The sequence below is a fragment of the Frieseomelitta varia genome, unplaced genomic scaffold (genome assembly GCF_011392965.1).
Source record: "Frieseomelitta varia isolate USP_RPSP 00005682 unplaced genomic scaffold, Fvar_1.2 scaffold_315, whole genome shotgun sequence".
NCBI lineage: Eukaryota > Metazoa > Arthropoda > Insecta > Hymenoptera > Apidae > Frieseomelitta > Frieseomelitta varia.
Window position 1 is genome coordinate 1 of NW_025110052.1, and position 27,863 is coordinate 27,863.

Here is a 27,863-nt window from a genome sequence, read left to right on the forward strand (position 1 = left end):
TTAATCAACAGTATCCGAGTTAATACCTAAGATCGTTCTTTCGTAAATCACTGCGAGTTGTACAAAATGTTCGAATGCGAACAGCCAATGCCCGAGATGTACATGATATAAAATATAATCGATTGGTATTCCTATGATTTCCGCTATGATTTCCAATTTTAGAATACAAGTAGATCAAATAAAATGCTACGCGTATGCTTTTCGCATTTGAAATTAAGTATCAATGTGCATAATGCGTTGTTCCAACACAAATGGTTGATTAGAGGTACTTAAAATTATTAGAGGATTGTTTAACGTTGCATGAGTTACTATACAAGCTAGGTATCGAAAAGGAATCTACAATATTAAATAATATTGTAGCACTTCAATATTCTTCCGTGTTAATCGTTAAGATCCTCTAATTATTTTAAGCGATATAACTGTTAAAAAAAAAGAAAAAAAAAAAAAGACATACAATCAACATTCAAAATCTATAGCATTTCCAATAGAAATTAATGTCAAATCATGATAGTCAAACGTTTAAAATCCACACTGCCTTCTCTACTCCCTGCATTCTCTTTCTCTCACAGACAGCAATCGTTTTCGCACGGTCGATGTAGTTTGCGTGTGTTCAAATAATTTTGTCAACGAGCTCATACGCATGTTACAAATCTACGCGTATCCAGACAAAAAGCCGACGAATTGACAGAAAGATCCAGACAGTGGAAATATCATTTCGAAGTCGATCCAGGATAATAATAAACGACTGCTGGTGCTGGGAGTTGCCAATGCGCCGCGTGAAGTTCAATCAATTGTAAAAGAGTTTTCCGGACTGAAGGTAGTATCCTTCCTCCCCCGAGGAAAGCGTCTCTTAAGGTTTTAAGCAATTGTTGTAACTGGGCTGGTAATTCAGTGTCCAGGTCTTTGCCAATGCAGGTTAAGATGAAGAACAGGGAGTCAGGCTTTAACATAAAAAAAAAATTACTTTTTTAACATTTTACTTAAAATACCTATGTTAATATAACTAAAACATATTGTTAACTTGATAAAAATAGAATATATTTAGAATTCTTGACTTGTAAAAAATAGAATATAGAAAATATTTCATTACGTAGACTGTAAGAATGCAAAAGTAACTTTAAAAGAAGTCGCAATTTAACTTTAAAGGAAACTGTAATGATTCCATTTCAGGAATTTTTTAATTGTAGATCTAATAATTTTCATACATCTAGAATTATGACTAACTCTGTAGTTAGTTGTTGAGGAAGTACATTGTATTACATGTGTAAATCATTCTGAGTGAATTTACGACGTTTTAAATAAAACTACGTGAAGTTAAAGTTTCATGCAAAAAGGCAACTTAATATGTTGTGTTGAACTTACATCAGTCAAAGAATTTACAATCGGAGGCTGTAAGCAATCTTGGCAACACTTCCAAAGCAGCGTGAGAAGAACACGTCCAGGAGGAACGCCCTCCTGTTGTGTCTTCAACTGAAGTTGTCTCCGTTTTAACTGTAACCGAAATCATGCAAATGAATAGATAAATATCTTGTACGTCAATCATTCTGATACAACAAAAAATAAATTGCTTTAACACAAATAATATTGCAGTATGATCGATTACTTAAAGATCACTTAAAAATCGTTCAAGCATGATCATTCACAGGCTTTCACAAATCAAATATTCATTACAGATTATTTTACGAGATAAAAAGAATTAGTTTTACCTGACAATACATTTCGTTCATGAACGTCATGAAGGCGGAGTAACGATAGTTGGATCCATCGTAGAGCTTCATGACTCGATCTTGATACCATTGTTGACAGATGTTTAATAAAGATTCCAAGAAAGTTTCTTTTGTTTCTTTCTGCATTAATATAAAGAAATATTATATAAATAAAAAATAAAATAAAAAATATGTTATATATTATAAAAAATATTTTCTCATGACATTGAAATTTGTTTTAATGAATTAAAATTAGTTATTTTTACAATCTAATAATTTGTAAAGTATAGTAAAACTTGTCTGTAGAAATAATTACAAGTATTTCTAACAATCTACCTGAAATTATGTTTTGTTCATACATTTTAAGTATATTTCTTCGAATATTTATGACAATTTTGCGAATAGAACTTTTACCACAACATAATGATATTAATTTAGAAAAAATATTAGCATTTACATGAATGCTATTTTGTGCATTTTAATGTTAAATTATAATTCAACATATAATTACCTCTATAATAGTGATGCAAATTTTCGCTGCTGGCTCAGCATACTTTCTATTCTCGACGACCCTCTCCAAAATGTGTCGCACGAGTTCCATTAAGGCTCGAGCATTTAATAGGTTCGGATCTAAATTAATACGAGCGTTACGATTAATTACTAATTCATAATTGATTAAATTTAGTTAGATTAATCTACATTTTTTTTATTTCTTAAAATATAAAATTGTTTTTTTTTTAATAATTATTATTACCTTCTATAGCTCTCGAAAGCGTGTCTTCAATCACAGCTGGAAATTTGCCCAATTCAGAAGCATCTGAAATATTTACTGTCTTCGGAGCCATCACGTCGGCTGCGTTCAAGCTTTTCGATCGCTTCAATCCATAAGTGGAGACAAAGGATAACGACTTTGTGAGCCTAGCAGGTTTCACCGCGTTTGCTTTGACGTCGTTTTGGTCCATATTGAAGTGAACTCTACCGGAGCACTGTTTTACAAAAGGTATTTAATATGCGCGATATACGGACGCATCCCTCGCATTACTTTTGTACATTTATTGGCGCCGGTTGTAAACCAAAGCCAGAGGAACGCGTTCCGTACACATCTTTTCCTATCGACAAGTAATTAACATAATTTTATAAACAGACAATTACATGTAATATATTTCCACTTGACGCTGAAGTATCGAGCGGATGTGATTGTCGTAATGCAGATCCTGTCGAATGGTGACCACTTTGATTGTGAGAGTGACGAGACATTTGATGTTGTTGCTGAAGGGTATTTTGTATCTGTTGTTGCTGCTGGGCATAAAGATACCGATGTACGTTGCCACTCGACTTACTGTGTTGCAAATAATACGGGGACCGCTCTGAAGCATTCGTCCGAGACCTGAATCAAGATCATTAAATGCCGATTACTTAAATAAGAAGCAGAACATTGAACTGAGCTACCGTCGTTTTTATCGAGCATTTATCCAACTCTCGTCTTTTTATCAAACACTTATTATCAAAACTCTATTGCAACATAATTGACATAATCCTACATCCAATATTTCACTTTGAACGCTGATCAGAATTTTAATCTATAGTTGTGCAAGACGCTTCGAAAAATGAATTTGATTTCGAAATTACTTTCAATTCCTTTTACTTCTCCGTTAAAAAGGTGTTATGTTTAGAACATCTATATATTCCTCTCTCACCTTTTAAACAAAATGTCTAAGAATAACGTGATAATTTATTATTCCTTTGCAACGGGATAAAATTGATTTCTAATTAATCTCTTTACTTTCTGAAAATTTTTCCGATAATAATTTCACTTACAAAAGTTTTGTGTTAGCTTCCTAGGCATTCTTCGAAGCATTCTTGATACGTCGTGTCGACCTAGTCTCAACTATTCCATAAGTAGTTTATACTCACTTAGAAGGATGCGAATCGTTCTGCTTCATAGTGAACTCCTTGGCATGTACGTTTAATCGTGGATTAGTTATGTTTGCCGTGGTACCTTCCGTTCTTCCTCCTAAAAAATATCATTTTTTAGAAGAATTGTTTCATTATCTTAAAAATAAAATCAAATTTGAAAGACAATATAATAAAACAGAAACAATGAACTATAAACCTGGAGGTCGATAAATTTCCAAAGAAGGTTTACTTTTTAACGTGGTTACGTTATTGTTGTTGTTATTGTTGCTGCTATTGTTATTATTATTATTATTATTATTTCCTTTCTGTGGAATCGCATCCCTCATCTGCAAAATTATACAACAAATTAATTGTTTATATACAACTGTATATAATGTTCTAAGTTAATTTCACTAATGATAGAAGGACAGCCACTTTACATTAAAATTTTCCTAAAAATCTAACGAAACTATCATATATATGCATTGCTATATTGTATACTTTCTATGAAAATTAAATTAGAGGCAAGTAAACTACAGTCTTTTTAAACTGTAAACAATTCATTCAAGCAATATTTCACACAAAAATCCGTAATTTGTAATAAATAAATCAATTACAAAATATACTCAGTAAGATTCTATTAAATTTTTATACACTATATTTATTACCTTATCTATTTTATTTTATATGGATAATTTTTCTGTGTAAATAATTATAATAAAATTGCAAGCAAAGATATATGATTTCCTTTAGAAAATTAAATGATCTCTAAAAATTCTTCACGAATTCTTCCTATTTTCTAAAACGTGTGCACTAAAAATCAATATTAAACTTTTATAAAACTTCTATAAAACTTCTCAAATTTAAAGAAGAATTATTTCACAAAATCTTTTTGCGACAATCTATTCATCTTGTTTTTGCAATTCCCAAGTAAATAATTGTAATAAAATCGGAAGCAGAAAAATATAGATTTTCCTCGGAAGTTAAATAATTCCTTAAAATGCTTTAATATATCATCTATTTCTAAAAACGTGTACGACTAGAAAAAAGTAAAACGTGCTGGTGAGAAAATACCAGATCGTACGGTGTCGTTTCGGTGGACGAAAAGACGCAATACCGAAACAAACAAGGGAGACTCACAGTGAAAAGCGTGTGAGAATCATCATCGTTTCCAAGGACGTCGAGAGAGCGTCGGATGGAAATCCTGGTCGCGGTAGGGTGGCAGTGATAACGGGAACTTGCGAACCGGCGGCAACACAAGCAGTAACTACTGGCCGTCTATCAATCGGCACGTGACATACGAAAAATCACGCGGTTTTCATACGTTTTCTCGTCGATTTTTCTTCCAGCTTTTTCCACGTTGTCGCTCGGTCGCGCGTTGATACAGTCGACTCTGATGACTGTCGACTAATAATAGACGGCACGGCCACGAGCGAGCGAGCAAAACGAACCAACGAATATACAGCCACACAATACCAGCTCACATACGTATTAATGCGTGCTGTACCGCGCTAACAGTGGACTGAAATATCCGACGAGAGTCATCCTAGGCTTCGTGTCGACAAAACACACTTTTAGGGTGGATCCGAAAATTGTTGAACGCGGATACGTTCACGGTTCTCCCCGGTGATACCACGGATTCTTACCGAGTGTTCTTCCATCTTTTTGAAATAGAAAGCGGTGGAAATCGTTCTGAAGAATATGAGTGCAGATTAATGAAAACAAAGATCGGTTGTCTGGGAATTTATTTGGATTTCCCATTTATTGAACTTTATAATTTTATGTGCATATTGGAAAAAGTTCAAACTTACTGTGTTTAATGTTGCTTAGTTCGTCGAATACAATAAAATATCAGTTATCTAGACATCATCTATCTAGATTTTAGATTCGTTAGACTTTTACATTATATATTAATTTTTATTGAAGTCTGCTGTGTTTAATATCTCATTTACGTTTTCGTTTATGTAAATGTTTTATCCACATGAAAAATTTAGTTGTTTGTTGTTTTGAGAGAATGTTGAAGATGTGACATCTTCCTCTAATATACATTCTTCTTTTCAATTTAATCAATATTTCCAATCTTTTAATAGCAACGCATTGCTTTTTGTCTTTTTTATTCTTTTCTGATGCTTACAATATACGATAAAATCGATATTACAATAAACAAATTTTGTAACCGAGAATTAATCCAAATTGAATTAATTTCAAGTAAAAGTGGAATTGAAAACGTGACACATTTTGGCATCGGTTCTATTTCCGTTTGCATCTGAAATATCTATGACTAACAGCAGTTAGTCCTGCAAATGTATTCACCATTCTTAGATAAACAACGAATACACTGGCTGTCCTTCGTTTCATATTGTCCACGAATCTTCAGTCTTGGTCCTATTCTCATTAATTAACTTACCTTTGTCGCTTCTTCTTTCGCGTGAGACAAGCGTGCAACGCGTACCATCTTCGACAGCAATTATTTGATTATAACGGTTGAAGAGAGCAACGAGCTTCTGCACCAATTACACTATACGTTTGAAAGAATGCTTTGTCATTATACACGTTCCGTTACACTCAATCTCTATGATACTGTCAAAAATTTCAAAAAAAGGAGAAAAATAATAAATATAAAATAATAAAACGATAAACACGAATTTTATAATAAAAATCTAACTTTAGTAATAAAAACCTAAAATTACGATCTACGTGAATCAATAAAATTAACTACGTGTGAAAATTTCAAAATTTTCAAAATCGACTATTCAAGATACGTTACACTTTCAACGGTGACATACGATTTACCACCGATCGTATATTCAATAAAAATGGATAAAATAAATCTAAGCGTTTTACTAACCTGTCTTGTAACACATCGCAATGCCAAATTTGCAAGAAATAACTTCGGAATATCGGAGAATTCGTTGAAAAGTTTCGAGATCGTTCGTTTTCGGTTAGAATTTCGTTTTACCGGCGCGAAGGACCGGAAGTGAGCCGCGACGCTGACGTCATTCTCGATGTTGGCACTCGATCAACCGATTCGAGACCGCGAACCTGTATTCAAATTATCGTGATGAATCATCGTTGTTTCTTTGCAATTGTATCATCACCCTGGGCACGATTTTTATATTTATTTATGACGTAATTAAAACAACCAATCCAAGTTTCGAATTTTATGTGCTACAGTTATAATACAATGTACGTGTAACGAAACAATGATAGGTTATAACAGATAAGATAGGTTATAACAGACGATAAATACAAAATGCAAAAGAAAGGACGGTATCAAATATTTTAGTGTTGATATAGTATATGTTCTAAACTTGTATATAATATGTATAAAAGCATTATTTTTCATTCGTCAAAAAATACTCTTTTTTTTCTTCTCAGTCGAGCTTCTGCGCAATAAGCTGATTTCAACTTCTTTTCATTTGTGCCGTAATTCAAGTCAGTTTTTAATGTACAAAGAAAATACAAACCTCCAGGTAGTAGATGTTAACTCGGAGAGACGCTTCATATAACACACTAAATGAAAACTTTTTTTTTATTTAACACTTTGTACACTAGATTCATGTATATATTTATAGGTATATGTTTTCACAGTTTGACTTTGTTCAATTTGGAATCTAAAAATCGTGTTTTACTTTCATTTAAGGTCGTGAATTACTTCGAGTTACCAATTACGGATTTAATAATTACGTTTTAATGATACCCTGAACGTTTCATCGAAATCACTGAGACGCGACTTTTTTTTATTGATCGATTCTCGAGATCAACATCGATGTGAATACGTTCGATGGCTGGAATTACGGTGTACGTACACCATCGATCTTCAACGCGCGTTTATTTGTCGCGTATTCACACCTTTCGAATCGTCATGGTTCGCCAAGAACAGGACAAGCGTTTCGAGGCAATACCATTTACGCGTGCACATGTTACGACGATTGAGCTGGATCATCTGCGATCCATGAGGCCGTCCGTGAATCTTCAACCACGCAGTCACACCCACGCAAATGACGCTAGTTCTCCATTCTCGTTGCATACTACCTATATGCAATACGCATAAGTATGACACACGTCGTGCGTAGTCTAAAGGTCTCGGACAAAATCAACTGATCGCAGTTAATACTTCTTATTAGCAAATTAATAATCACTATCTTCTTATGGGATCAGAAGGTTATAAATTAAAATCATGAATTAAAGACAGTAGTAATACGTATTCATTAAAATATAAGTTGAAAGATTGTTAATCTGACTTATAATTTAAAAATTGAAGTATGTAAGATATGAAACTTTGAGGAATTTAAAAGAGTCATAAACACAATAGAATAGCCGTACGTTTGCATGTTGGTTTCAAAAAAATTGATTTAATTTGCATCATAACTTCTTATGTGCTAGCAATAATTATAATAAAATTAATTATTACATAATTATGAAACATTTAAAATTTCCAAATATTAAAATCCTATTTTCTATCAAGAATAGAAATAGATAAATGTACATGACAGAAGTATGTCACAAATCATTATATTTATTTGTAAATATAATCTAGAGGATTACAAACCATGGTAGCAATAAGTCAATTGAAGAATCTATATTTCTTTTAATTGGAAGCATTAAACCATTTATCACTTTATCTGGCCAATGGCTAGTGTTTCGTTTACACATCATTTGATATCCCCCTTTTTTTCTTTATTCTTATTCCTTTTTAAGCGCTTAACTAATATTATCTTGTGCCTCGTAGGTAACCATAACACGCTTATTACACGTTATTACTATTATTGTTACATTGAAAACAATATTATGAAAATAAATCTTAAATTTTTGCTAAATTCGTTTTCGTAATCGTTTACAGTGGCTACGAAAAAACGTAATGTACAAGATTTAAATAGAGCACTACTGTGCTGCAGTAAACCGTACCATTTAAGATATAAAAATTAATTACGGTATTCAGGCCGCTTAGATTTTCAATCAAATTAATGAGTATCGAGCACCAAAATCGGCTGTTGCAAAGCACATTTTATAGAATCTACCTACAAAGTTTCTTATTTTATATGAATAATGAAATGTATTATCATTTTGTTTAATTTTCTTTTTTTTGTAAAATTCCTTAATATATTCCAAAATGATCTTGATCTTATAATGTTCTTTGTTATCAAAAAACGCATAAAAAATTATAGTACGTTATATAGATATGACAATACGTCGACAATTACTGACGTCATTGTGGTTTTTTATATGTATCAATTAAATCCCTCACGACAGAACGATGTAACAAAACATCAACATCGTTTACATATATTCTGATATTTTATGGTACAGAAAAATCTATAAGTATTAAAGATGATGATCAGCGTTCGAGCAACTCTGTAGACAGATTCTCGTTTCAACATCGAAAATACATTGAATACAGAAAAAGTGGCTTATAAATTATTCTCTTCGAATACGCTTTCTTTGTAATACAATTGCGAATAATATAATCATATATATATATATACCGTGTATATCTATATATATTTATATATATAATATATTTATATGCGTTTGTTTTTGTGTATGCATAGTCGAAATGTAATATCGAATTCACAATGGGAATTTTCTGACATTTCGACCATGTGTGTATATTTCCTGTAGTAAATATAGATAAAATTGTAATGCCAGCTAGTATGGCCTGTGAACACTTGGGTAGTTTGAATTTCTCGGTGAACGGCCAACAAGTCACCCTAAACACTTATTCTTTACACTATTTTTTTTTTAAATCCTTACTATCATGTATCGTGTATACATAAAAACCAATATATTAACTTTCGATAATATATAAATATTCATGTAACAAATAGATACTTAAATAAATTGCCATACAATGTCAGACTAAACAGCATACATGAGCATTAAATACGAAAAATATGTTTTTGGTAGTAGCGGAAAGTTAACATTTCGCAGTAACATTGTTACCATGGTAACTTGCTTTTATGTTATTTGTTTTCATTAATACATAAAATTACAACAAAAATTTTCTTTCCCCTTTGTTTCCTCTAAGGCATTCAAATATCTAAATTAACAAGAACTTCTACAAATAATATTTATATGTTTAAAGTTTGAATACAAATTGCACTGTTTTCAACTCACATTTCTTTAGGAACTTTTAATTGTAAAAATACAATTCCGTTGCAGTGTTATGTAAACATTCTTTTCTATCACTACTGTGCAAATACGTTATTGTTTACATTATTGCCATGGAAACGTTATTACTGCTGAAAATATTTATGTAAATGAACAATCGGATATGGAATTTTGAGCGGCGGAGCGGTTGTGGCAGCTGTGAATCATGAGTCTTCGTTATTTAAGTCTATCTGTCTTTTATCTGTTCTTTCTTCTATATATATTTTTTTTCTTGAATTAATTACATTTAAGTATGCGTACACGTGCCATGTACGAACTTTTAAATTTACAAGTATTACAGGATGGTTGAACCTCAAACTTGTGTATTAACAGTATAATTTATGAACTTCTAAAAGTGCTGGAATTTTTTCAGTCTGTCGCACTCACATAAATGACGTTTGTATGTATCTCTTTCTCTTTCTTTCTATACATGTATTCTATATATATATCTATATATGAATATCCAACCAACCTGCTGATTGTATGTACAAAAAACACAATAAGTGATTACGTATTAACGGATTAATGAAACGTATGCAGTATTTTGACTATAATGTATGCGAAAAATGCATTTTGTTATAATATTCAGTATACAGTTAGCAACGACAAAATAAGTAAATAAAACTTTTTTTAATCATTTTAGGTTTCGAAACTTAAAATAATTAAGAAAAGTTTATATATATATTTTATTACATGCTACCAAATAACTGCTACATCGCTGCTATTAAAGCACAATCTTAATTAGTACCTTTATTATAATTAGATTTGATTAAAAAAAAAAAAATTAGCTAAATTTAACTGCTGAATATCCAATGAAACACTGGATATTAGACCTATCCTTTTGCTACTCCATCTATATTTTATAAAATCCCTCCCTGAGACACAAGGATCGGTCATGGATACTCAACAGTTAGGCCGAAATGCTAAGCATTTTTCACTATAAAAAAAGTGGCAGTTAGCCTATTTCAATCATTTCTGTATCTTCCATGTTGCTATGTCCAACTCCATTATGTCTGCAAATTGTCACAATCACGGTTATCGAATCGTAATACATGAACAAATATTTTTAATTGAATACATTACAACATACTTGTATACTATCGTATGATAATAATGCAAATGCTTACCTATGACTTTGTACATGATTATTGTGTATATGAAAATGTGTTCCTCGAGGGGAAAAACCACGCATATTGCCTCTACGTGGACTTTTAGCATTTATTACTCGTGGTTGTGAATACATATCCTCTAGTATACTAGGTGCCACATAAGTGAAACCCTGAAAATAATAAAAATTCATTGCTTAATGATAAAATATACGCAAGAAATAAATAATATGAAAAATATTTCAAAAACCGCACTTGAAATACTCTATTTGCAGATTCACTTAATGTATATTCCGCGGGAGAATCAATTGGTGCAGAAGTTGTAAATTTTTTATCAAACTGTGACACATCATCCTCACTTGCCAATGTTGGTCGAAAAGGCGGTACTAATTTTCGAGAAATTACATCATTCCAATTGATATGCATAAAAAAAGGGTGATTTTTTATTTGTTCTGCATCAGATGGACCAGATCCTAATCTTTGTGGTACTTGTCTCTATAAATAGAGAATTATATTGTTTCATTACATAATTTACAACAACAATTTTTAGAATTCAAAAAATTAACCTTCAACAACTTTCGAATGAGATCTCTAGAATCAGAAGTTAGATACTGTGGAAGATTTAGTTTACCACGTAAAATTTTTTCAATCGTTTTCTTCCTATTATCAGATGTAAATGGAGGCTAAAAATTAAACATAAAAATGTAAATATGAAAAACTTTACTACACTGATTTATTTCAATATCTCTAATGACACTTACTGAACCTGTAAGCATATCGTACATTAAAGTTCCAAGACTCCACCAGTCTACTGCTTTACCATGTCCACTTCTTGTTAGAATTTCTGGAGCCCTTTTATTAAAACACAAATATCAATATTAGTATCACATGATTGCAAAATTCCATTTGTATTAATAGTTGTAAAAAGTTTCTTACATATACTCTATAGTGCCACAGAATGTGTGTGTAACAGTACCATCTTGTATATGTTCTTTACATAAACCAAAATCAGTCAGTTTTATATGTCCCTCTGCATCTAACAAGATATTTTCTGGTTTTAAATCTCTGAAAATTGGTCAACATAACAATTAATTCATGAAGATAATATATTAAATAATATACTTAACAATTATTTATTATTATAAAGATTAAAATACCTATAAATAATTCCTTGCAAATGAAGGTGTTGAAGGGCCAATATTATTTCTGATAGATAGAAGCTATAAAGATGAAATTTGTATATAGTTTTTCTTCAAAAGTAAATTACAGTTAAAGTGTAATTAGAGGGATGTTGCTGTTTCACATACCAAGCAGTTTCTTCAAGAAAAATGCCTTCATCATTCAAGTGTCTAAATAATTCACCACCACACATATATTCCAAAATTAGATACAATTTGCCACCAGTTTGGAAAGCGTACATAAGGTCTACGATGAAAGGATGCTGCCAGATACAAGCATAAACATATTTTAATGTTTTTTTTCTATGCTATGCTTTATTAAAAATACAACTACTACTTATCCATGAAAATAACTATGTAATAAATATTGATTAAATGCTATTTTTATTTCACATTATTATGTGAAATAACCTAATAAAAAGCATCAGACAGCAATTTACAAAAATCATCTAAATTTTTTTATCAAATGTATCATACGTATTAAATGTATCTTGACATACCTTTACAGCTTCTAAAATGTTTCTCTCAGCTTTAGTATGTGCAGTATCTTTTTGGTTCCTTATAATTGAAGCTTTACGTAAGACCTATTTTTTAAATAAATGGAGCAAAAATAAAATTAATCTTGGTAATATGTGTGTGTGTGTGTGTGTGTATATATATATAATATTAAACAAAAAAATCAATATATGTGAACTATAGGTATTTTCAACTTGGAGAAAACAAATAATTATAAGTTGTTACTTTATATTTAAATGCATAATTATTACAATTGTTATTATTATGCAATAATTAATAATTATTATTATGCAATATTACAAACTGCAATTATTTATATTAAGTATAAACATTTTTAATAAGCTTACACATTTCTCTTTTTTAAATAAAATTCATAAAAATTCAAAAATATTTATCCGTACATTAAATAATCTTAAATAAACACATGTATAAAAGAAGTGTACAGGTAAAAATTTCACGGAAAACAAAAGAAAACAAAAGAATTATATAATTGGAAATAAAACGGTGGACAAAAATTTTTGTTCATGTCTAATGAAATCAATATGTTAATGAAAATATTTATTTCGTACATATCGCAAGACATTGATACAGTATCTAGCATATAAACAGGAAAGAAACAAATCCAAATTTTCCTACCTTCATCGCGAAGATCGTTCCGCTGTCATTACCCGTTATTTTACGCACTTGAAAGACCTTGCCATAACCACCCTTTCCGATAACTTTGCAAAGTTTGAAATCCTGCGGGCCAGCTCTTTCCCGTCCGCGATTCACATTCTGTTCCGATATAGCCACCGTTTCGACACCTTCCGATCTAACAGGGAATATGAAAAAGAAAAAAAGGAATTGTCACGAGGCACATTTCAGGCGCAGGTACATAATATGCACATACAATCAAACGTAAAGGTCAAGCTTACTTACTCAGTTATCTCATTCACGTTTGGATTGGCATCGTACTCTTCCTATGTGAAAACAAAAACGTATATAAAATAACAGCGTTACGAAACGTGAAATGAAAATAACGATAAGAAAATCTGAAGTGCTCGTGTACAGATGGGGAATTACCTCGCCAATCTCGATCACATCATCATCGGACTCGTCCCCGCTTACTATGTCCGCATCGTGCAACTCGATATCAAATACTGCGGCCATTCTACGAGCGACTAACTCAAATCCAGCGAGGTTTCACGACACTTGTAAAGGTGAATTACTTCTTTTGCAACAGGCCACGACAGTACAACAATATTGTTAGTACGATCCAAACCTTGAATTACCACGAACAAGCTGCCCTGTCCAAGAGCATACCAAGCACCCTCGCCTTACGTATACTCCGATTGGCTGAAAAAATCGTCATCGTTATATTATGAGAGTGGGAGGGTTACGGTTTGACCAATCAGGCTATCATGTTCAAATTTTGCTGGGAATTGACAACTATGGAATTCTACGCGCTATTGCCAAGTCATTTTCTACCGCGGTTCATTTAAATATCGTTATGCTATTAATCATAAAAGTTAACGATGTACACAAATTGTCGATGTTAGGTATTATCAGTATGATAAATACACATTTATATAAGATTCAAACGTTTATTGCATGAATATGTGTAGAATGCAGCTACTTAGAAATTTATTCCTAAGAAATCTTTCGTGAATATATATATGTATATATATATATATATATATATTTGTATTATATGAAATACAAATAATATCTTATATTTTGAAATTTTATTAACAGTATAATATGACACTCGACTATGTGAATTTATTACAGCGTTTCATATTTTATATATCTACAATATGGTATATTCGAATACTTTCATAATGCATATGTATGTACATACATATATACGATACATAGGATACTCACATTGTTATTTATTGGAAAGATATTTGTTGAATTAATATCTTATAAATAAAAAATATTTGTAAATCATTTTTTAATTGAATAATATTCAGATCTAAGGTTAATTGTATATTGATCAGTATATTAAACGTTCTTTCTTATCTTTATTCATCAAAGAGAATCGCCTCTTATCAATTGGATTAATATCAACTGAAAATATCTCAGGTACAGATTGTCATTTCATAGTTAATAAGAAACCGTTGCACCATAATATATCATAAAATAAAAAATACATTTATTAAATTTTAATATCGTTGCGTTTATAAGAAAAAAAAATCACAGAAGATGGTTTCGCGTCATCACATAGAAGGATACGAGAATTTTTTCAAATTTATGAAAAATTTCAAACCTAACGAATCAGTTTACGTGCTTTACAGTGGTAAAAAGCTTCCTAATGGCAAAAGTTGGTGTCCAGACTGCGTTGAAGGTAAAATTATTCGATCGTAGTCATTTATTTCATACATAACCTCAAAATTGTACTATTTCTTTTTCATAAAAGTCATTTAGAATGAATTATATACATATTTTAACATAATTTTAATTTTAACTATATAATAAATTAAAATAGTTTTTTCGAAATAGTTTGTAAAAATATTTTTTTTATCAATAAATTAATCATCTTGAGTATAGAAAAACTTCTGTTTTTCTTGCAGCGGAACCTTTCATAGAAGAAGGATTTAAAACAGCTTCAGAATCAGTACACTTAGTTGAAGTTGAAGTTGGAGATCGGCCATTGTAAGTATTTTAATAGAAAAACATTTATTTGTATGTTATGTTAGTGTGTATCCTTTGTCAAAAAATTTAATTTTTGAAATCTTTGTCTTTTAGTTGGAAGGACTTAAATTGTCCATTTCGGACAAATTCTACAACAAAATTAAGAGTTCTTCCAACTTTAGCAAAATGGAATACACAAAAACGTTTGGAAGGTGATCAATGTCAAAAGATTGACTTAATTGAAATGTTACTTACTGATGAAGATGATTAAGTAATTTAATTTGATATGCTGTATCAACATTTCTGTTAGTAAACAATAAATTTTGTAAATTGTTTTTGTATTCAAAATTTTATACTTCACTTTGTTTTTTATAAGTCTGGACATAAAATTACTTTATAATTTTATTGGTATATGTTATAGTCAAATTTTCTTATAGCAATTCCTATCTTTTCTTTTTTATACAAATCACTTCAATAGATATATAATTTTCATAAATATATATATGTTACAAATATCTATAATAATACTATTACAATACAAGAACTACATTTTATAATATAAAACTATTTTAGATATAAACTGAATTTTTACTTATAAACTGAATAAGTTATTGTAAAATTTATAAAAATTGTATGAAATAATTTCTCTTTTTTATACAGTTATACATATTAATAATATAATATACATATAATATAATAATTATACATATAATTAAAAAAGGAGAAAATTAAGTAAAAGCATCAATTTCTTGAAATGCTCTGTACAGAATGTACTGTTTCTATAATATATTAGTCATATATTATTCAATGTTTGAGAAGTGACAACGATGCAGAAGGTAGTTAAGTAGCAACGTAAATTAAAGAAGATTATATGCAGACGAACTCTGTGCCCTTCCTAATCCCATAATTAAGGAAGTAGATCCTTTGTAGCCAAGATGTACTGTTGAACAAAGGTCAGTCCCATAAAGTAATATTTACAATTACGGTACTGCTCAGGTATGCGTTCCTCACATTGTGTTTATACGTTTATTGGCCCTGGCTGTGGGCCAAGGCTAGAGGAACGAATTCCCTACACAACGTATATTAATTATGAAGTTGCTGACGTCAATTCTTGCGATTCTGATGGCGGTATAATTCTCACAGAATAATGGATTTTTTTATTTCTCATTATGCTATAACTGTTATCAAAGACAACAGAATCTACAAATAAAATGGCTGATAAGATATCTGATATTTTCGCGATACGATTGTTTACGCGATATCTACTCACATGTAGAAGGTACTTCACAAGTCAAAATTCCAATCTCGTCTAATTGATGAGCAGCCACTCGTCGTATGGGTATTACTTCCTTCTGTATTCCATTATTGTCTTTCTTTACGATACCAAATTTAATGTCATGATTCTCCGTTCGAAATTCCCAACTACAATCAACAAATATAAAATTATCACATTGTAATTGGTTTATAAATTTCTTCATACCTCAGTAGAGATCCTAACTCATGTGCTGGCATATCAAGCTCCAATTTCCCACCTTTCTTAATTGTAACTGTCGTGAAGGTCTCTTTATCTTTTTCTGTATTTGTTACATACATTTCTTTAGGAACTTTGCCACCAAGACAGATCTGAATATACAGAAAAATTTTTATCAAAAATTTTATTATATATTGGTTTATACCAGGGGTCGGCAAATCCGCTCGAAGGCCAAATCCAGCTTTCGGGTTAATATTGTTACTCAAGGATTAGCAGGCGATGAATAAGTCAATGTAAATACCTTCGAGTTTGCTACCTGGCCCGCTGAGCCAAAAATTTTTACGACCCTTTCCAAGAAAAATTTGCCGACCACTAAAGTATACTATAATTATTAAATAGAAGATTGTTCAAATTCTGGAGACAAAGTAAATTTTATTTTCTTAGTTTCCTCGTTTTTTTTTTTTTACCTTTGTACCAAATTTTTGGTTACCATCAGGGTCTTTAAGGGTACCTCCAAAAAAAGCAGGCACTTGGTCTCTATCAATATTACTAAATATCGCTGCCTGCCATTTCGCAGGATCTGCTTTGTATATTTGAATTTTTGACAAAGTATACTCATTCATAAATTTCTTTGCTACCGAAAATGCAAAAGCAAATACTTTTGGAGCTATAAAAGAATACGATTATATAAAATACATCAATCATTTTATCATATAATTACTAATTATTATAAAAAGTATACCATTAATTATGTAACAGTTCTTTAAAATCTCTGGGTAATTAGCTTCGTACATTTGGATTAAAGTAATAACGACTTCTCCAGCTGAAAAATAGAATCATGAATTAGCATTTACTAATAATTACTCATGATTAAAAGTTAAAAAATTTTGTGCAATTATATTTAAAAAATTTAGATGATACGAAAATACCTTCATTTCAGTAAACTTTACATCATTAATAAATCATTTCTAACAAATTCATTGAATAGAAAATTCAACTTATATAAGTACCTGATTGGTTAATACTTTATTTCGAACTGCTCTTTTTACCTAAAGACTCGAATGAAATTTTTAAGAAGTTATGCAATCACGGTCGATTACAAAATCGATGTAAATTTTACCTGGTCTCCAGAGATACTGTCGCAAGTTGAAACCTTGCATGTCGAAAATTACGACAACCTGACCAGCCGCCGGACCATGTTTTAACATTTGTTCTCGACAAAGATTTAAATATTCTTCAAGACGTTTTATGGTCACCCTTATCATTTCCCTTCTCGAGACCACATGCAAAATGCCATAAATGTCCAATGCATCGAAATACACAACGACAACTGCAAACATTAATTTCTATTAAATTTTATTTTTAATTATTGTTATGATTAGAGACTTTTTATTGCGTTTAGATATTTTATAAAGCTTAACTTCAATGTTTTAAAATTTCTAATTTTATCCTGTAATTTATACTAGAAATACCATAGTTATGACACATGAATCGCTTTTAAAAATCAAAGAAAAAAATTAACCTGGAGCACCATCCTTGTCGAAACCACATAGGCCGTGAGGTAGGTAATCGTTCAAAATTTGAGGAGGATCCCATTCGCTTAATTTATCAACTTCCCATTGTTTTCGCCACTCCATGGACTAAAAATTCATCATTAAGTTAGAAATAGATTTTCTGGATGTAACAAATAATAAATGAGATACGAAAAGTAGATAAAAAAATATATTCCTACTTTCTAAATTTAAAATCCTAAAAACACTCAAATTGAATTATAAACAAATAGTAGTAAAACATTATCTTATATTTGATATAAATGTCAACAAAATCTTATATAAATGTTTATATTTCTTATCAGTACACGATACTATAATCTAATACAAATATTATCACAAATTACATTACGACAGACATGTAAATCTAAATGTAAATTCACAGATTAGATAAATAAATATAATTTAAATAAATTTAATATTTAAAATTATTATTTTCAATATTTATCTTGAAAATATAATGACAAGAAACTACAACGACAATTATCAAAATAATATATATATATATATATATATATATATATACATCCTCTAAAATTCAAAGAAAATTCCTGTTTTTAAAAAAGCCTCTAATAACTGAGAATTACTTATAATAATTAAAATACGGAATTGGGAAATTTAATTTCTAGTTTATCCTAAGGCGAGAAAGGAAACATAGTTGCAACCAACATATTGCAATATCCGTTCGCAAAAAAGAAAGTACACACGTAATTTAAATTTCTAAAATATTTCGTCTTTTTGAACGTTATTAATTATTGTAAAAATTGATAATGACACGATACAGATAGCAATACAGCATCAAATCACATATCAAATTCTTCATTTTACTTGCCACCATTTAGTATTAATAAAATTAAACTTTAATTTGCTTATTTCATCAATTTACTGATATTAGCTTTGTAACTTTCATTTAATTCAATTTAATAAATAACTATAAGAAAAATCTATGGAAAAGTAGGTTCAAGCATGAAATATTAAATCTGTTTGCATTACAAACAGTTATTCTGCTCTCTCTTTGCCCATCAGCTTAAAGAATGAGTTGTTCAAAGTTACTGATTTTTCTCGGTTCCGTGAACAAGTATTCTTTTCACATACGCAAGTACACGAATCATCTTTCTTTTCTAAATACGATATAAATTCAGTTTGATGAGAAAAAGTTAGCTCATGCTACTTCCAAACACAAACGAACGCGTTATAAAGATTATTTTAATGTGAAATTACCTAGTCTCTGTTCTTATATATTTCATAATATTAATATTTTGAAACAAAATTCTTTCCATATAAAATAATCCTACAACAATATATAAAGCACAAAAATTCCACAATAACATAAAAGATAAATCAATGTGAATAAATTTCCACTCTTCTTTAACAATAAATATAGCTTGTACGCGTAGCTCATTCGTTAATTAAACTAATTAGAATAATTAATTAGTGGCGAATGCAGCGAGAAGAATTCGGAAAGGTATATACCGTGTTATGAAGTACCTGAAGCGATGAAAAATGCATTTTTTTCTTTTTTCTTTCGTTGGCCACTAGACCATAGAAAGAGTGTTCGTATTCCTAGTTCATGTTTTGTAGATCGTTCGTGCGTCAGCAAAAATTCAAAGGATCGTGGAACACGTCTCTTCAAACTTTCACGGTTAAATTCATGACTGTCGGTGCTGTAGACTATAGACCATCGTACGCGAAAAGTGGATGATTGATCAACATAATAGTCGACGCTAGGAAGTACTTGCAACTTATTGCAATTATGCCCAAAGGCGCAGATTTCTCGATAACACTATATCGAGGAAAGCGTTATAAATTTGAAAGTAATCTTAATATGAAAAAGCGTATATACACCTGAAGGTTTATACCTTTCTCCGTTCACTTTTGTTAATTTGCCCTTGTACGACTCTCGAATCGATACTCTCAACTGATTTATATGTAACAAATTATTTTCAATAATAATTTGCGTGTATTCTTCCATTCTTGCAATTAATAACAAGCATTTTGTCTCATTTGGATCATTAAAGTAATTTGTAATTTGAATGTAAACCTTTATAATCAAAAACAACGTATCTACTTCGATTTATTTCTATTAATATTCCAATCGCCAAATCCATCAAAATGACACAAGTTTTTATATTTCTTTTTATAATTTAAAATAAGAATTAATAAATTCGTTAGAATGTAACATCTAGTGTCAATCATTGTTCGAATGATCGTTCAATCGTTCGATGGTTTTCCACTGCACCTTCCAAAGTAAATGGCAACTTGCTCTTATATCGTAAGATAATCAAAATGAACTTGGTCGTGAACATGTTCTCTTCTTCTAAATTTGTTTCATGTCGAAGTTTTTATAATCTTTTCTTAATCGGTCAAAAATCTATACAAATATTTATTCTAATATAAATCAATTCGACTAACAATATGTGTTACATTTCGTTAAAAGAAGAGAAGACAACAATAAGTCTAAAAGAAAATAGAGGAAAATAAGAATTTTGAAATAAGACGCTACAAATTTGGTCAGTTGATTAAGTATAGTTGGTGATTAAAGTTAGTTACGTGATTAATTATGTTACACCGTTCATTTCGTACGTAAATTGTATATTGAAATAGGATGCGCATGAAATATGTGAAAGTACAGCGTAAGTTTGAACGAAGCGTAAGTTTGTCCCCCTTTCAAAAGGATTTTTTCCAAAGCGAAGGAGTTTTCTACGAAACTGAATAATTTTTATTCTAAAAAAAAAAGATGGGGAAAGAAGAAGAGAACAAATGAATGAATGAATCAGTAATTATGGGGAAAAACATACTTACTTCACGCAACATCTTCTCCGCAGCGTTTGGGTCCCATTTTCTTGCTGAAAATCATATATATTAATTTTTATTTTAGAATCAAGGAATTTTACGTAGTTATAATTTGAAAATTTCTAAGTTTAGGATTTTGTTTAAATTGCAAATTTAAAGTCAAATATTTATGCTCTACGGCATTCTTTTATTGAGTGTTTGAAGCTCAAAGTCTACGTGATATTATCAGAATTATCAAAGTCTATATGATATTGACGATACTTTGACAAAATATTTAAACAAAACACTGTTTACTCTTCATTTAAAATTTGTAGTTAATTGCATTCAATGTTCTCAAGAAAATTCATTACTTTCGAGTGTCATCACGACAAATTTATCTTCATCAAGATGACGTTCCTTCCAATGTATACAATGAGAATTAAAGAAATTTATACTTTACGTAACAATTGTCTATTGATACATGTTCCATTCGTGTCATTATTCGTTGTCATTATACTACCATTCAAATTGTTAATTTCTCATCACGTGTATCTTATTTCAGGATATAATAAACATCATATATTGGAAAAGATCATTCATCACATGATCTTTTTCCAATTAATTCAAATAGATATTTTCGTGACTCACTGTACATAGGAATTATCAAAAAAAAAAATTTGTTTAGTATAATTGAAGGAAGTCATCTACGATATTTATTCCTGTCAGATTTAAACCAACCAGTCAGATTGAACATTCAATGTGTCTATGTAATAATAGATATATCATATGTGGTCAGTAATCGTCAGGAAACCAATAATCTTCGATTACAATGAAATAAATAGACATAAATGTCCAAGTCCATAGTTGGTTGCGAGTACACGGCTGATAAATTTTCTTGGAGAGTATTGATACACGTGCTTGACGCATACGATGTTGAGAAACCGTGCGAACAGTTACAACAAATTACGAGAATTCATACCTCGAAGCCAACGTAGTAGAAAGTTATCGTCGTGATGCGGTTGCTTCAGAATGTCTTGAACTGCCCGCCTAAACTGAAATCAGAAATTCGTATAAGTAAGTTGTGCAATTGAATTTAGAATTCAGGTTTCACGCAGAATGGTAAAAAGAAAAATAAATCTAAGATTATAAAAATTTATAGTACGAAAACAACGTAATATGTATTATTGAAAAATATAAACGAAATGAATTTTTAGTGTATCTTACCAGTAGATATTTTCATAGTGTTATAAATATTTCAATTTCTTCAAATTTAATAATAGAATTATTAAATCTAGGCTATAATTAACATATGAAAATAAAAACAATTCTGCAAGATAGTTTCTGTTCATAAAAATAATTTTCAGTGAAAAAATATTTTACTTTATTGCATGAGTATAATATTTCTGAAACTTGTGAAAGACTATTTTTACTGAAAGACGTAAAATTTTTATATGGCCAAATTTTAGAGAAATATAATAGTGATTTTAAATCTTTTTGACGAAAATAGAATGATAGAAAATGTTAGGAAACTGAAATCTTGAAACGAAAAACTTTAAAAGCAATTTCAAGTATTTAGATATAAGACATAGTACAAAGAATAAAATATGTGCTATATTATTAATAGTGTATCTATTTCCTATGTTTATATTCTGCATCTATCATACTGCATCTACTTTTTGAGAATTACATTGAAAATTTGCTGGTCTGCCTCTCATCCATGATTTGTAGTAAAAGCAAATCGTTTTTCTGAAAAGTGTGCAGTCAATTTTGCAAAAGTTAGGTCAGTGCAAAAATCTTCGATTATTTTGTTCCACACAAAGACATCTGTATTTACTTTCACGCAGATTTTTCAACGGGTCAACTCAATCCGGTTGCCCATAATCGAAATGCCGGTCAGCGATACATGTCGTGTATCAAATCTGTGACTGAACTCTGTAAAATCTATTTTTTATGTTGAATTTACCTCAAAAAATTCATATTAATATTAAAAATACTGAAAATAATATTGAAATATACTAAATATTAAAATATTCTAAAAATTTTAAATAAAAATAAAAAGATCTTATCACAGTGAATACTTGATTAAAAATGCAAGTTTCATTCTACATTATATCATTTCAAACTTCATTTTCCACCTTTGATTTTGTTTTCAAAGATTGAAAATATTAAATTTTATAAAAGTTTTATTCCAATATTTATTATGATAAAAATTCATGTTCTATTGCATATCTTTTTTCTTGTATCATTTTAATCTGAAAATGGATCAATGTAGCAATATTACGGTAAGTCTGATTGTGACTAATAATTAGAAAAAAGTACAAAATATATAGGCAAATATAAATGAGGAAATCACGCAACATTATACGTATTACATACATTACATGCATCAGTTTAGTTCTTTTTTCTGAAAAATCTTTCTACACGAAGGACATGGCAAACTTCTGTATATTCTCAAGTACAGCACGTAGTTCATAGACTTCACTACCACAATTGCAAAAGATCTCTGTTTGTCGGTCACGATTCGCGAGATTGTTTCTTTTCTGTGTCAATGTAAATCAGTGTCATCTGACATTGTAAATTATAAAGAATATATAAAACTTTTAAAGCTCTAGCTATGATGCTTAAAAAATGAAACAAATTTTTATTTGGTTTTCATTCTTAGTAATATTCATAAAAATGTACACTCTACTAATAACAAAAACCTATTATTATTATTGCAAGAAATTGAAAAAGATAATGAAAAATTTAATGTAAAATTTCTTACATAAAATAGAATATAAAATCTATTACGTAACTTGACCAATTGACAAAAAAAGAATTGGAAAGAATTTAAAATCCACTAGTGCATTAATACAAGCATTCTTTTTCTTATATCCTACTCTATCTTCTGCAAACTTCCTTATTTAAAATATAATACAGAATTTATAGGAACTATCGCATAATCCAACTTACTAACATCAAGCTTAATACGCTACTTGCGTCCTTTATGTAATCCAATTCGAGAACCTCCAATGGAACAGACGCGACTCACACACATACAATCATGTATAAGTAAACTAATGGATAGACTAAAAGATAGTGTACGAATATGTGCTCCTAATCTTCAACAGCGTCACGTTGCAAGACGTGTCACGGCAGGGTAAAGAAAGTGCCGTTTTAATACAGGGGGGGGGGGGACTGCTCACTCTCGATCATCCTGTCGTTTGTGTAAAAAAAACCATCGTACACACAAGTAACAGGTATAGAAGAACTGTGTTTCACAAGGAGAGAACCTGGAGTTATTTGTACTACGAATAGATTTAGCGACTCTCAAAAAAGAAATCGGTGAGTGAAGAAGTGTATACATGCCCTGCGATAAAGTAGTTTTCATCAGGTGAAATCCATTGGATAATGACACGTTTTTTGAGCGACGAAAGTGATGATAAAAAGCGTGCTCATTGCCGGCGGCGTAGAATGAAAGTTTCGAAGGGATAGGAAATAGATGTGCATCGTCCATTATGATAATCACTGATTGAATACTACAGGTGTGAATGGTAACAAGAGTTATTACATTTGAATGACTGGAAAAAAAAAGAAAAAAAAATTATGTTGTATGTCCACAAAGTGGAATAATCAGAATATAAGAATAAATTTGGAAAAAATTTATAGAATCTACTAATGCAACTAGTGTAAGCATATTGCACAATGATTCATGAAAGTATTTTAAAACTTTTATAATATTAATGTATTAGTTATATAGGTATAAAATATTTTGAAACTTCATCAGCATCAAGTCAATAGCAATAAGTCTCAATTATTGTATTTACAAAAATTCTTATATTTTTTATAGAATATAAGAATTTTGGAGAAAGTAAACATTAAAGAATTCATTTATCTTCATATTTACACTAGTTGTATTACTACATATTATAAATCTTTGCAATACCACATTGTGCATCTTCAATTCCTCATTTCTTGATAAAAATGACGCGCGTGAAATCAAGTAGAAGTTTCTGCGTTTCTAATATGGTATATCAATAGAGAATATATCAATTCAACACTATCCTATAAACATTTCCTATGTATTTAGTAACGTCAGTTACTTAGTTTTATTTAAGAATTCGCACGTATAATGACTGGTCTTTTTCTTTTCATTTGTAAAAGGTTTCTGATGTAAGAAAATTTTATGACGTAAAACATATGATTTCCTACTAATCTGCATTGTTTATTCAAATTAATTATGCAACAGCACTCCCTATGATAATTTATTTACTTTATCTTTAAATTTGCATGTCGTATTATTTGTAAAATAAACATGATAATTGCTGATTTCTTTGATTTGAATTACGGAAAAGCTGTACCATATGATTTTTATCTTGGTTTCTGTTATATATATTAAAATAATCTTGCAGAAAATTCTTGTTATCATTGAATATAATAATTAAATAATTAACACTCTAATCATTTTAGTTTAAAAAGTCCTAGTTTCGTAGCTTTCTACTAGTGTATCCAGCGAAAAAAATATTCAGATGAAAATTGTTTGGAAGAAATGTTTAGAATGTTTGAATTTTTTACACTTATGGACACATTTTTAAAAATTCAGTTATATATTTTTATCATTATCTACATAGTATCAGATAAAAATCTACGAAAAGTCACAGTATGTTGTATGAAATAATACTTCTATTAAATGCGTATGTAATTCTATTTCTTGTGAATTATCGATAATACCGATTTGTTTCTTTTCTTAATTCAAGTAAAAGCGATAACTCTCTCCCTCTTTGTGATTCAAGATCAATTATTTTGTACTCAATAAACTACTTTCAAAAACAATTCACAATTTAGATACTTTCTCGCATTTTCATTCAGTACATCTAAGTTAATAGATTTCTACTAAATTAAAATATATAATATAGATAAAAAGAAATATGTTGCATATATTGAAACTAGCAAGCAAAAATCAAATAAAGCAGAATGTCGAATTCACTCAATCATACAATCCAAAACGTTAATAGAATATTCGTCAGACACGTTCATAATGTCTTTTTTTGGAGTGACCTCGACCCTGCGGTCGTACACGTTCTTTCGAATCAAAACGTTAACTTACTTTCATCAATGCGAATCGCTGGTTATCCTCCAATCCTACTACTTTCAACATCTTTGCGTTTCTTCTCTTTTAACGGCTTCTGAAGCTTTCGTTTCACCTGTTTCACGATACGCGTGCCCCTTACTATCGTTGATAGTCGTTTACCTCGTTTATTTCTGTCTCAATCGACGAAGTATATTTATCAGATTCGCCAGGTGTCACGCAACACTCTTCTATTGAGCTTTAATTCCTGTTAAAAACAGGCAATGGTTAGATGCGAAATTTGCAATGGTATTGATGTACAGTGACTTACAAAAATATGTGGATACTTACAGAAACGTTTTGTGAATACGTGTATTTAAAATTTCCTTAATATTGTAATGAAGTACAATTATAATGATAAAATTTGAAAACAAATGAAAATATATAGATATTGCAAACATATAATTTGGAGAGATTCCTAAATTACTTATCTGTCTATTTTTATATAACTCGCAATATTCAATGGGATCATCTTTAACACTAGAAGTACCAGAATAATAATAATTTTATAAATTTACAACGAAGCGTTTTTAGAGATTTGAATGATTTTTCGTAAAATACATAAATAAAAGTTTGTGTTTCTTACTGTATTATGAACATTCCTCTATCCTTTGCACTTCAATCTAATACAAGTTTTATATTTTGTCCTGTGATTTCTATATATGTTTATTTTCAGATTAATTTCAAATTAATTCTACTAGTCAAAACATAATCAGTCTTTCATTAGAATACTAATGGAAATTCAAAATGTTTGTAATTCACATAATATAAAATTATGATAATTGTTCAAATATTTTTGCGAGCCACTGTAAACAATGACGTCAATTTAACGTAATAGATATCTCGCATGTTACATGTAATTACAGGTAATTGGTTCATTACTATGTACACGGCAATAGGATCGTATTACATTTCAAGAAGAATAAATCTCAAAAGCTGTTGTAGAATTGTGGATGTTAAAGTCGAGTGTGTATTATTCTTTTCTATTTTCTATAAAATTACATGCAAGTATATTTGATAATACGCACTTTTTTTCATACAATCGTATATTAACTTTTATATTAATTTATATCTCACCTCGTTTATATATCATTTATGTACCAATAAAACAATATTGAAAAAGATATTACATAACGAGTATCCTTTGAGGAATATAATCGATGGGACAGCCACAAAACTTCAACTCTCTCCGCGTACGATGCGATGTTGCAATCAGATAAATTCCCTTCGACCGGTTTGATCCTATTGCCACCATTAAAATGCACCTCCGAAGATTAAGAAAAAAGAAAATATTACAAGAGTGATTAAGAAGTCCGTATCTCTTCTTAAAGAAAAGCCTTTCTTTTTAGTTTTTAAAAAAACGTCGAAAGAAAATTGTCAACGAGTCACGTTGTCACTTGGCGCGCAAGCACGTTCGAATAGAGCGCATCGTTGCTGCGTTCAGCTTTCGTGTTTCGCGGCTGCCGGCTTACTTAATAGCGCAACAGGTGTCTCTTGTGGTCGTGGCGACCGCGCTCCAGTTCGAGAGCCAATTCCCTACTAAAAATGAATACTGCCTGCCGACTAGCACGCAAAAGAATGGTACCGTTCTGTTCAGCGCTGTGTTCATGATGACCGGTGCTATATCCACGGGCACCCCACCGCTTTAACTTGCCGGGATTTTGCTTTGTTAACTGACCAACGTTATCCTCACCACTTCTTGGGATTGGATTTTGTGAAACGGGTCTTTGGCATTAACTAAGAAAGATAAACAAACTGTGCACCGTGATTTCACGAGTGTACATTTGTACGCATA

The 27,863-nt window shown here is 30.3% G+C and overlaps 4 protein-coding genes across 12 annotated transcripts; 1 reads left to right on the forward strand and 3 right to left on the reverse strand.

Annotated features, from left to right (window-relative positions):
* Nucleotides 1–7: 7 nt before the first annotated feature.
* Nucleotides 8–7,746, reverse strand: LOC122529923 (CBP80/20-dependent translation initiation factor). Of its 3 annotated transcripts, none has more exons than XM_043656460.1 (11): nt 7,070–7,746; nt 6,451–6,644; nt 6,010–6,120; nt 3,820–3,949; nt 3,621–3,720; nt 2,859–3,093; nt 2,461–2,692; nt 2,218–2,336; nt 1,707–1,847; nt 1,363–1,491; nt 8–941 (listed from the first exon to the last, which is right to left on the reverse strand). In XM_043656460.1, exons 3-11 carry the CDS (start codon nt 6,055–6,057, stop codon nt 711–713), a joined length of 1,365 nt encoding a protein of 454 aa, XP_043512395.1. In that variant the 5' UTR covers nt 6,058–6,120; nt 6,451–6,644; nt 7,070–7,746; the 3' UTR covers nt 8–710. The 3 variants fall into 3 exon arrangements, with proteins under 3 accessions (XP_043512395.1, XP_043512396.1, XP_043512397.1); XM_043656461.1 differs by having other exon boundaries at nt 6,010–6,182; XM_043656462.1 differs by lacking the exons at nt 6,010–6,120; nt 6,451–6,644; nt 7,070–7,746 and adding an exon at nt 4,743–4,986.
* A 359-nt stretch (nt 7,747–8,105) lies between these two features.
* Nucleotides 8,106–13,881, reverse strand: LOC122529922 (ribosomal protein S6 kinase beta-1-like). Its single transcript, XM_043656459.1, has 12 exons — nt 13,615–13,881; nt 13,471–13,511; nt 13,189–13,363; nt 12,537–12,620; nt 12,166–12,299; nt 12,016–12,078; nt 11,795–11,923; nt 11,620–11,710; nt 11,425–11,541; nt 11,114–11,353; nt 10,880–11,031; nt 8,106–10,765 (listed from the first exon to the last, which is right to left on the reverse strand). The coding sequence occupies exons 1-12, from the start codon at nt 13,699–13,701 to the stop codon at nt 10,708–10,710; spliced, it is 1,371 nt and encodes a 456-aa protein (XP_043512394.1). The 5' UTR covers nt 13,702–13,881; the 3' UTR covers nt 8,106–10,707.
* A 551-nt stretch (nt 13,882–14,432) lies between these two features.
* LOC122529924 (thioredoxin domain-containing protein 17-like) lies at nt 14,433–15,516 on the forward strand. 2 transcript variants are annotated; one of them, XM_043656463.1, is made up of 4 exons: nt 14,433–14,619; nt 14,722–14,881; nt 15,108–15,189; nt 15,283–15,516. In XM_043656463.1, exons 2-4 carry the CDS (start codon nt 14,740–14,742, stop codon nt 15,437–15,439), a joined length of 381 nt encoding a protein of 126 aa, XP_043512398.1. In that variant the 5' UTR covers nt 14,433–14,619; nt 14,722–14,739; the 3' UTR covers nt 15,440–15,516. The 2 variants fall into 2 exon arrangements, with proteins under 2 accessions (XP_043512398.1, XP_043512399.1); XM_043656464.1 differs by lacking the exon at nt 14,433–14,619 and having other exon boundaries at nt 14,626–14,881; nt 15,111–15,189.
* A 721-nt stretch (nt 15,517–16,237) lies between these two features.
* On the reverse strand, nt 16,238–27,854 carry LOC122529912 (SEC14-like protein 2). Of its 6 annotated transcripts, none has more exons than XM_043656434.1 (11): nt 27,654–27,854; nt 26,048–26,276; nt 21,941–22,013; nt 20,992–21,035; nt 18,162–18,279; nt 17,760–17,969; nt 17,382–17,462; nt 17,107–17,306; nt 16,649–16,791; nt 16,439–16,590; nt 16,238–16,368 (listed from the first exon to the last, which is right to left on the reverse strand). In XM_043656434.1, exons 2-11 carry the CDS (start codon nt 26,096–26,098, stop codon nt 16,256–16,258), a joined length of 1,185 nt encoding a protein of 394 aa, XP_043512369.1. In that variant the 5' UTR covers nt 26,099–26,276; nt 27,654–27,854; the 3' UTR covers nt 16,238–16,255. The 6 variants fall into 6 exon arrangements, with proteins under 6 accessions (XP_043512369.1, XP_043512367.1, XP_043512371.1 ...); XM_043656432.1 differs by having other exon boundaries at nt 27,541–27,667; XM_043656436.1 differs by lacking the exon at nt 27,654–27,854 and adding an exon at nt 27,541–27,631 and having other exon boundaries at nt 26,048–26,202.
* Nucleotides 27,855–27,863: the final 9 nt, after the last annotated feature.

Coding starts and splice junctions, on each gene's coding strand:
- LOC122529923 (XM_043656460.1), bottom strand. CDS start 6,057: ATGGTACGCGTTGCACGCTTGTCTCACGCGAAAGAAGAAGCGACAAAG. Junction 1,848..2,217: donor TTTGCATCACTATTATAGAG/GTAATTATATGT, acceptor ATATTAATGCAG/AAAGAAACAAAAGAAACTTT. Junction 942..1,362: donor TTGTAAATTCTTTGACTGAT/GTAAGTTCAACA, acceptor TTTATGTTAAAG/CCTGACTCCCTGTTCTTCAT.
- LOC122529922 (XM_043656459.1), bottom strand. CDS start 13,701: ATGGCCGCAGTATTTGATATCGAGTTGCACGATGCGGACATAGTAAGC. Junction 12,621..13,188: donor GAACGATCTTCGCGATGAAG/GTAGGAAAATTT, acceptor TTTAAAAAATAG/GTCTTACGTAAAGCTTCAAT. Junction 11,542..11,619: donor ACGATATGCTTACAGGTTCA/GTAAGTGTCATT, acceptor TTTAATTTTTAG/CCTCCATTTACATCTGATAA.
- LOC122529924 (XM_043656463.1), top strand. CDS start 14,740: ATGGTTTCGCGTCATCACATAGAAGGATACGAGAATTTTTTCAAATTT. Junction 14,882..15,107: donor GTGTCCAGACTGCGTTGAAG/GTAAAATTATTC, acceptor TTTTTCTTGCAG/CGGAACCTTTCATAGAAGAA. Junction 15,190..15,282: donor GAAGTTGGAGATCGGCCATT/GTAAGTATTTTA, acceptor TTTGTCTTTTAG/TTGGAAGGACTTAAATTGTC.
- LOC122529912 (XM_043656434.1), bottom strand. CDS start 26,098: ATGTTGAAAGTAGTAGGATTGGAGGATAACCAGCGATTCGCATTGATG. Junction 22,014..26,047: donor AGCGATTCGCATTGATGAAA/GTAAGTTAACGT, acceptor TTCTGATTTCAG/TTTAGGCGGGCAGTTCAAGA. Junction 21,036..21,940: donor TCTACTACGTTGGCTTCGAG/GTATGAATTCTC, acceptor TATGATTTTCAG/CAAGAAAATGGGACCCAAAC.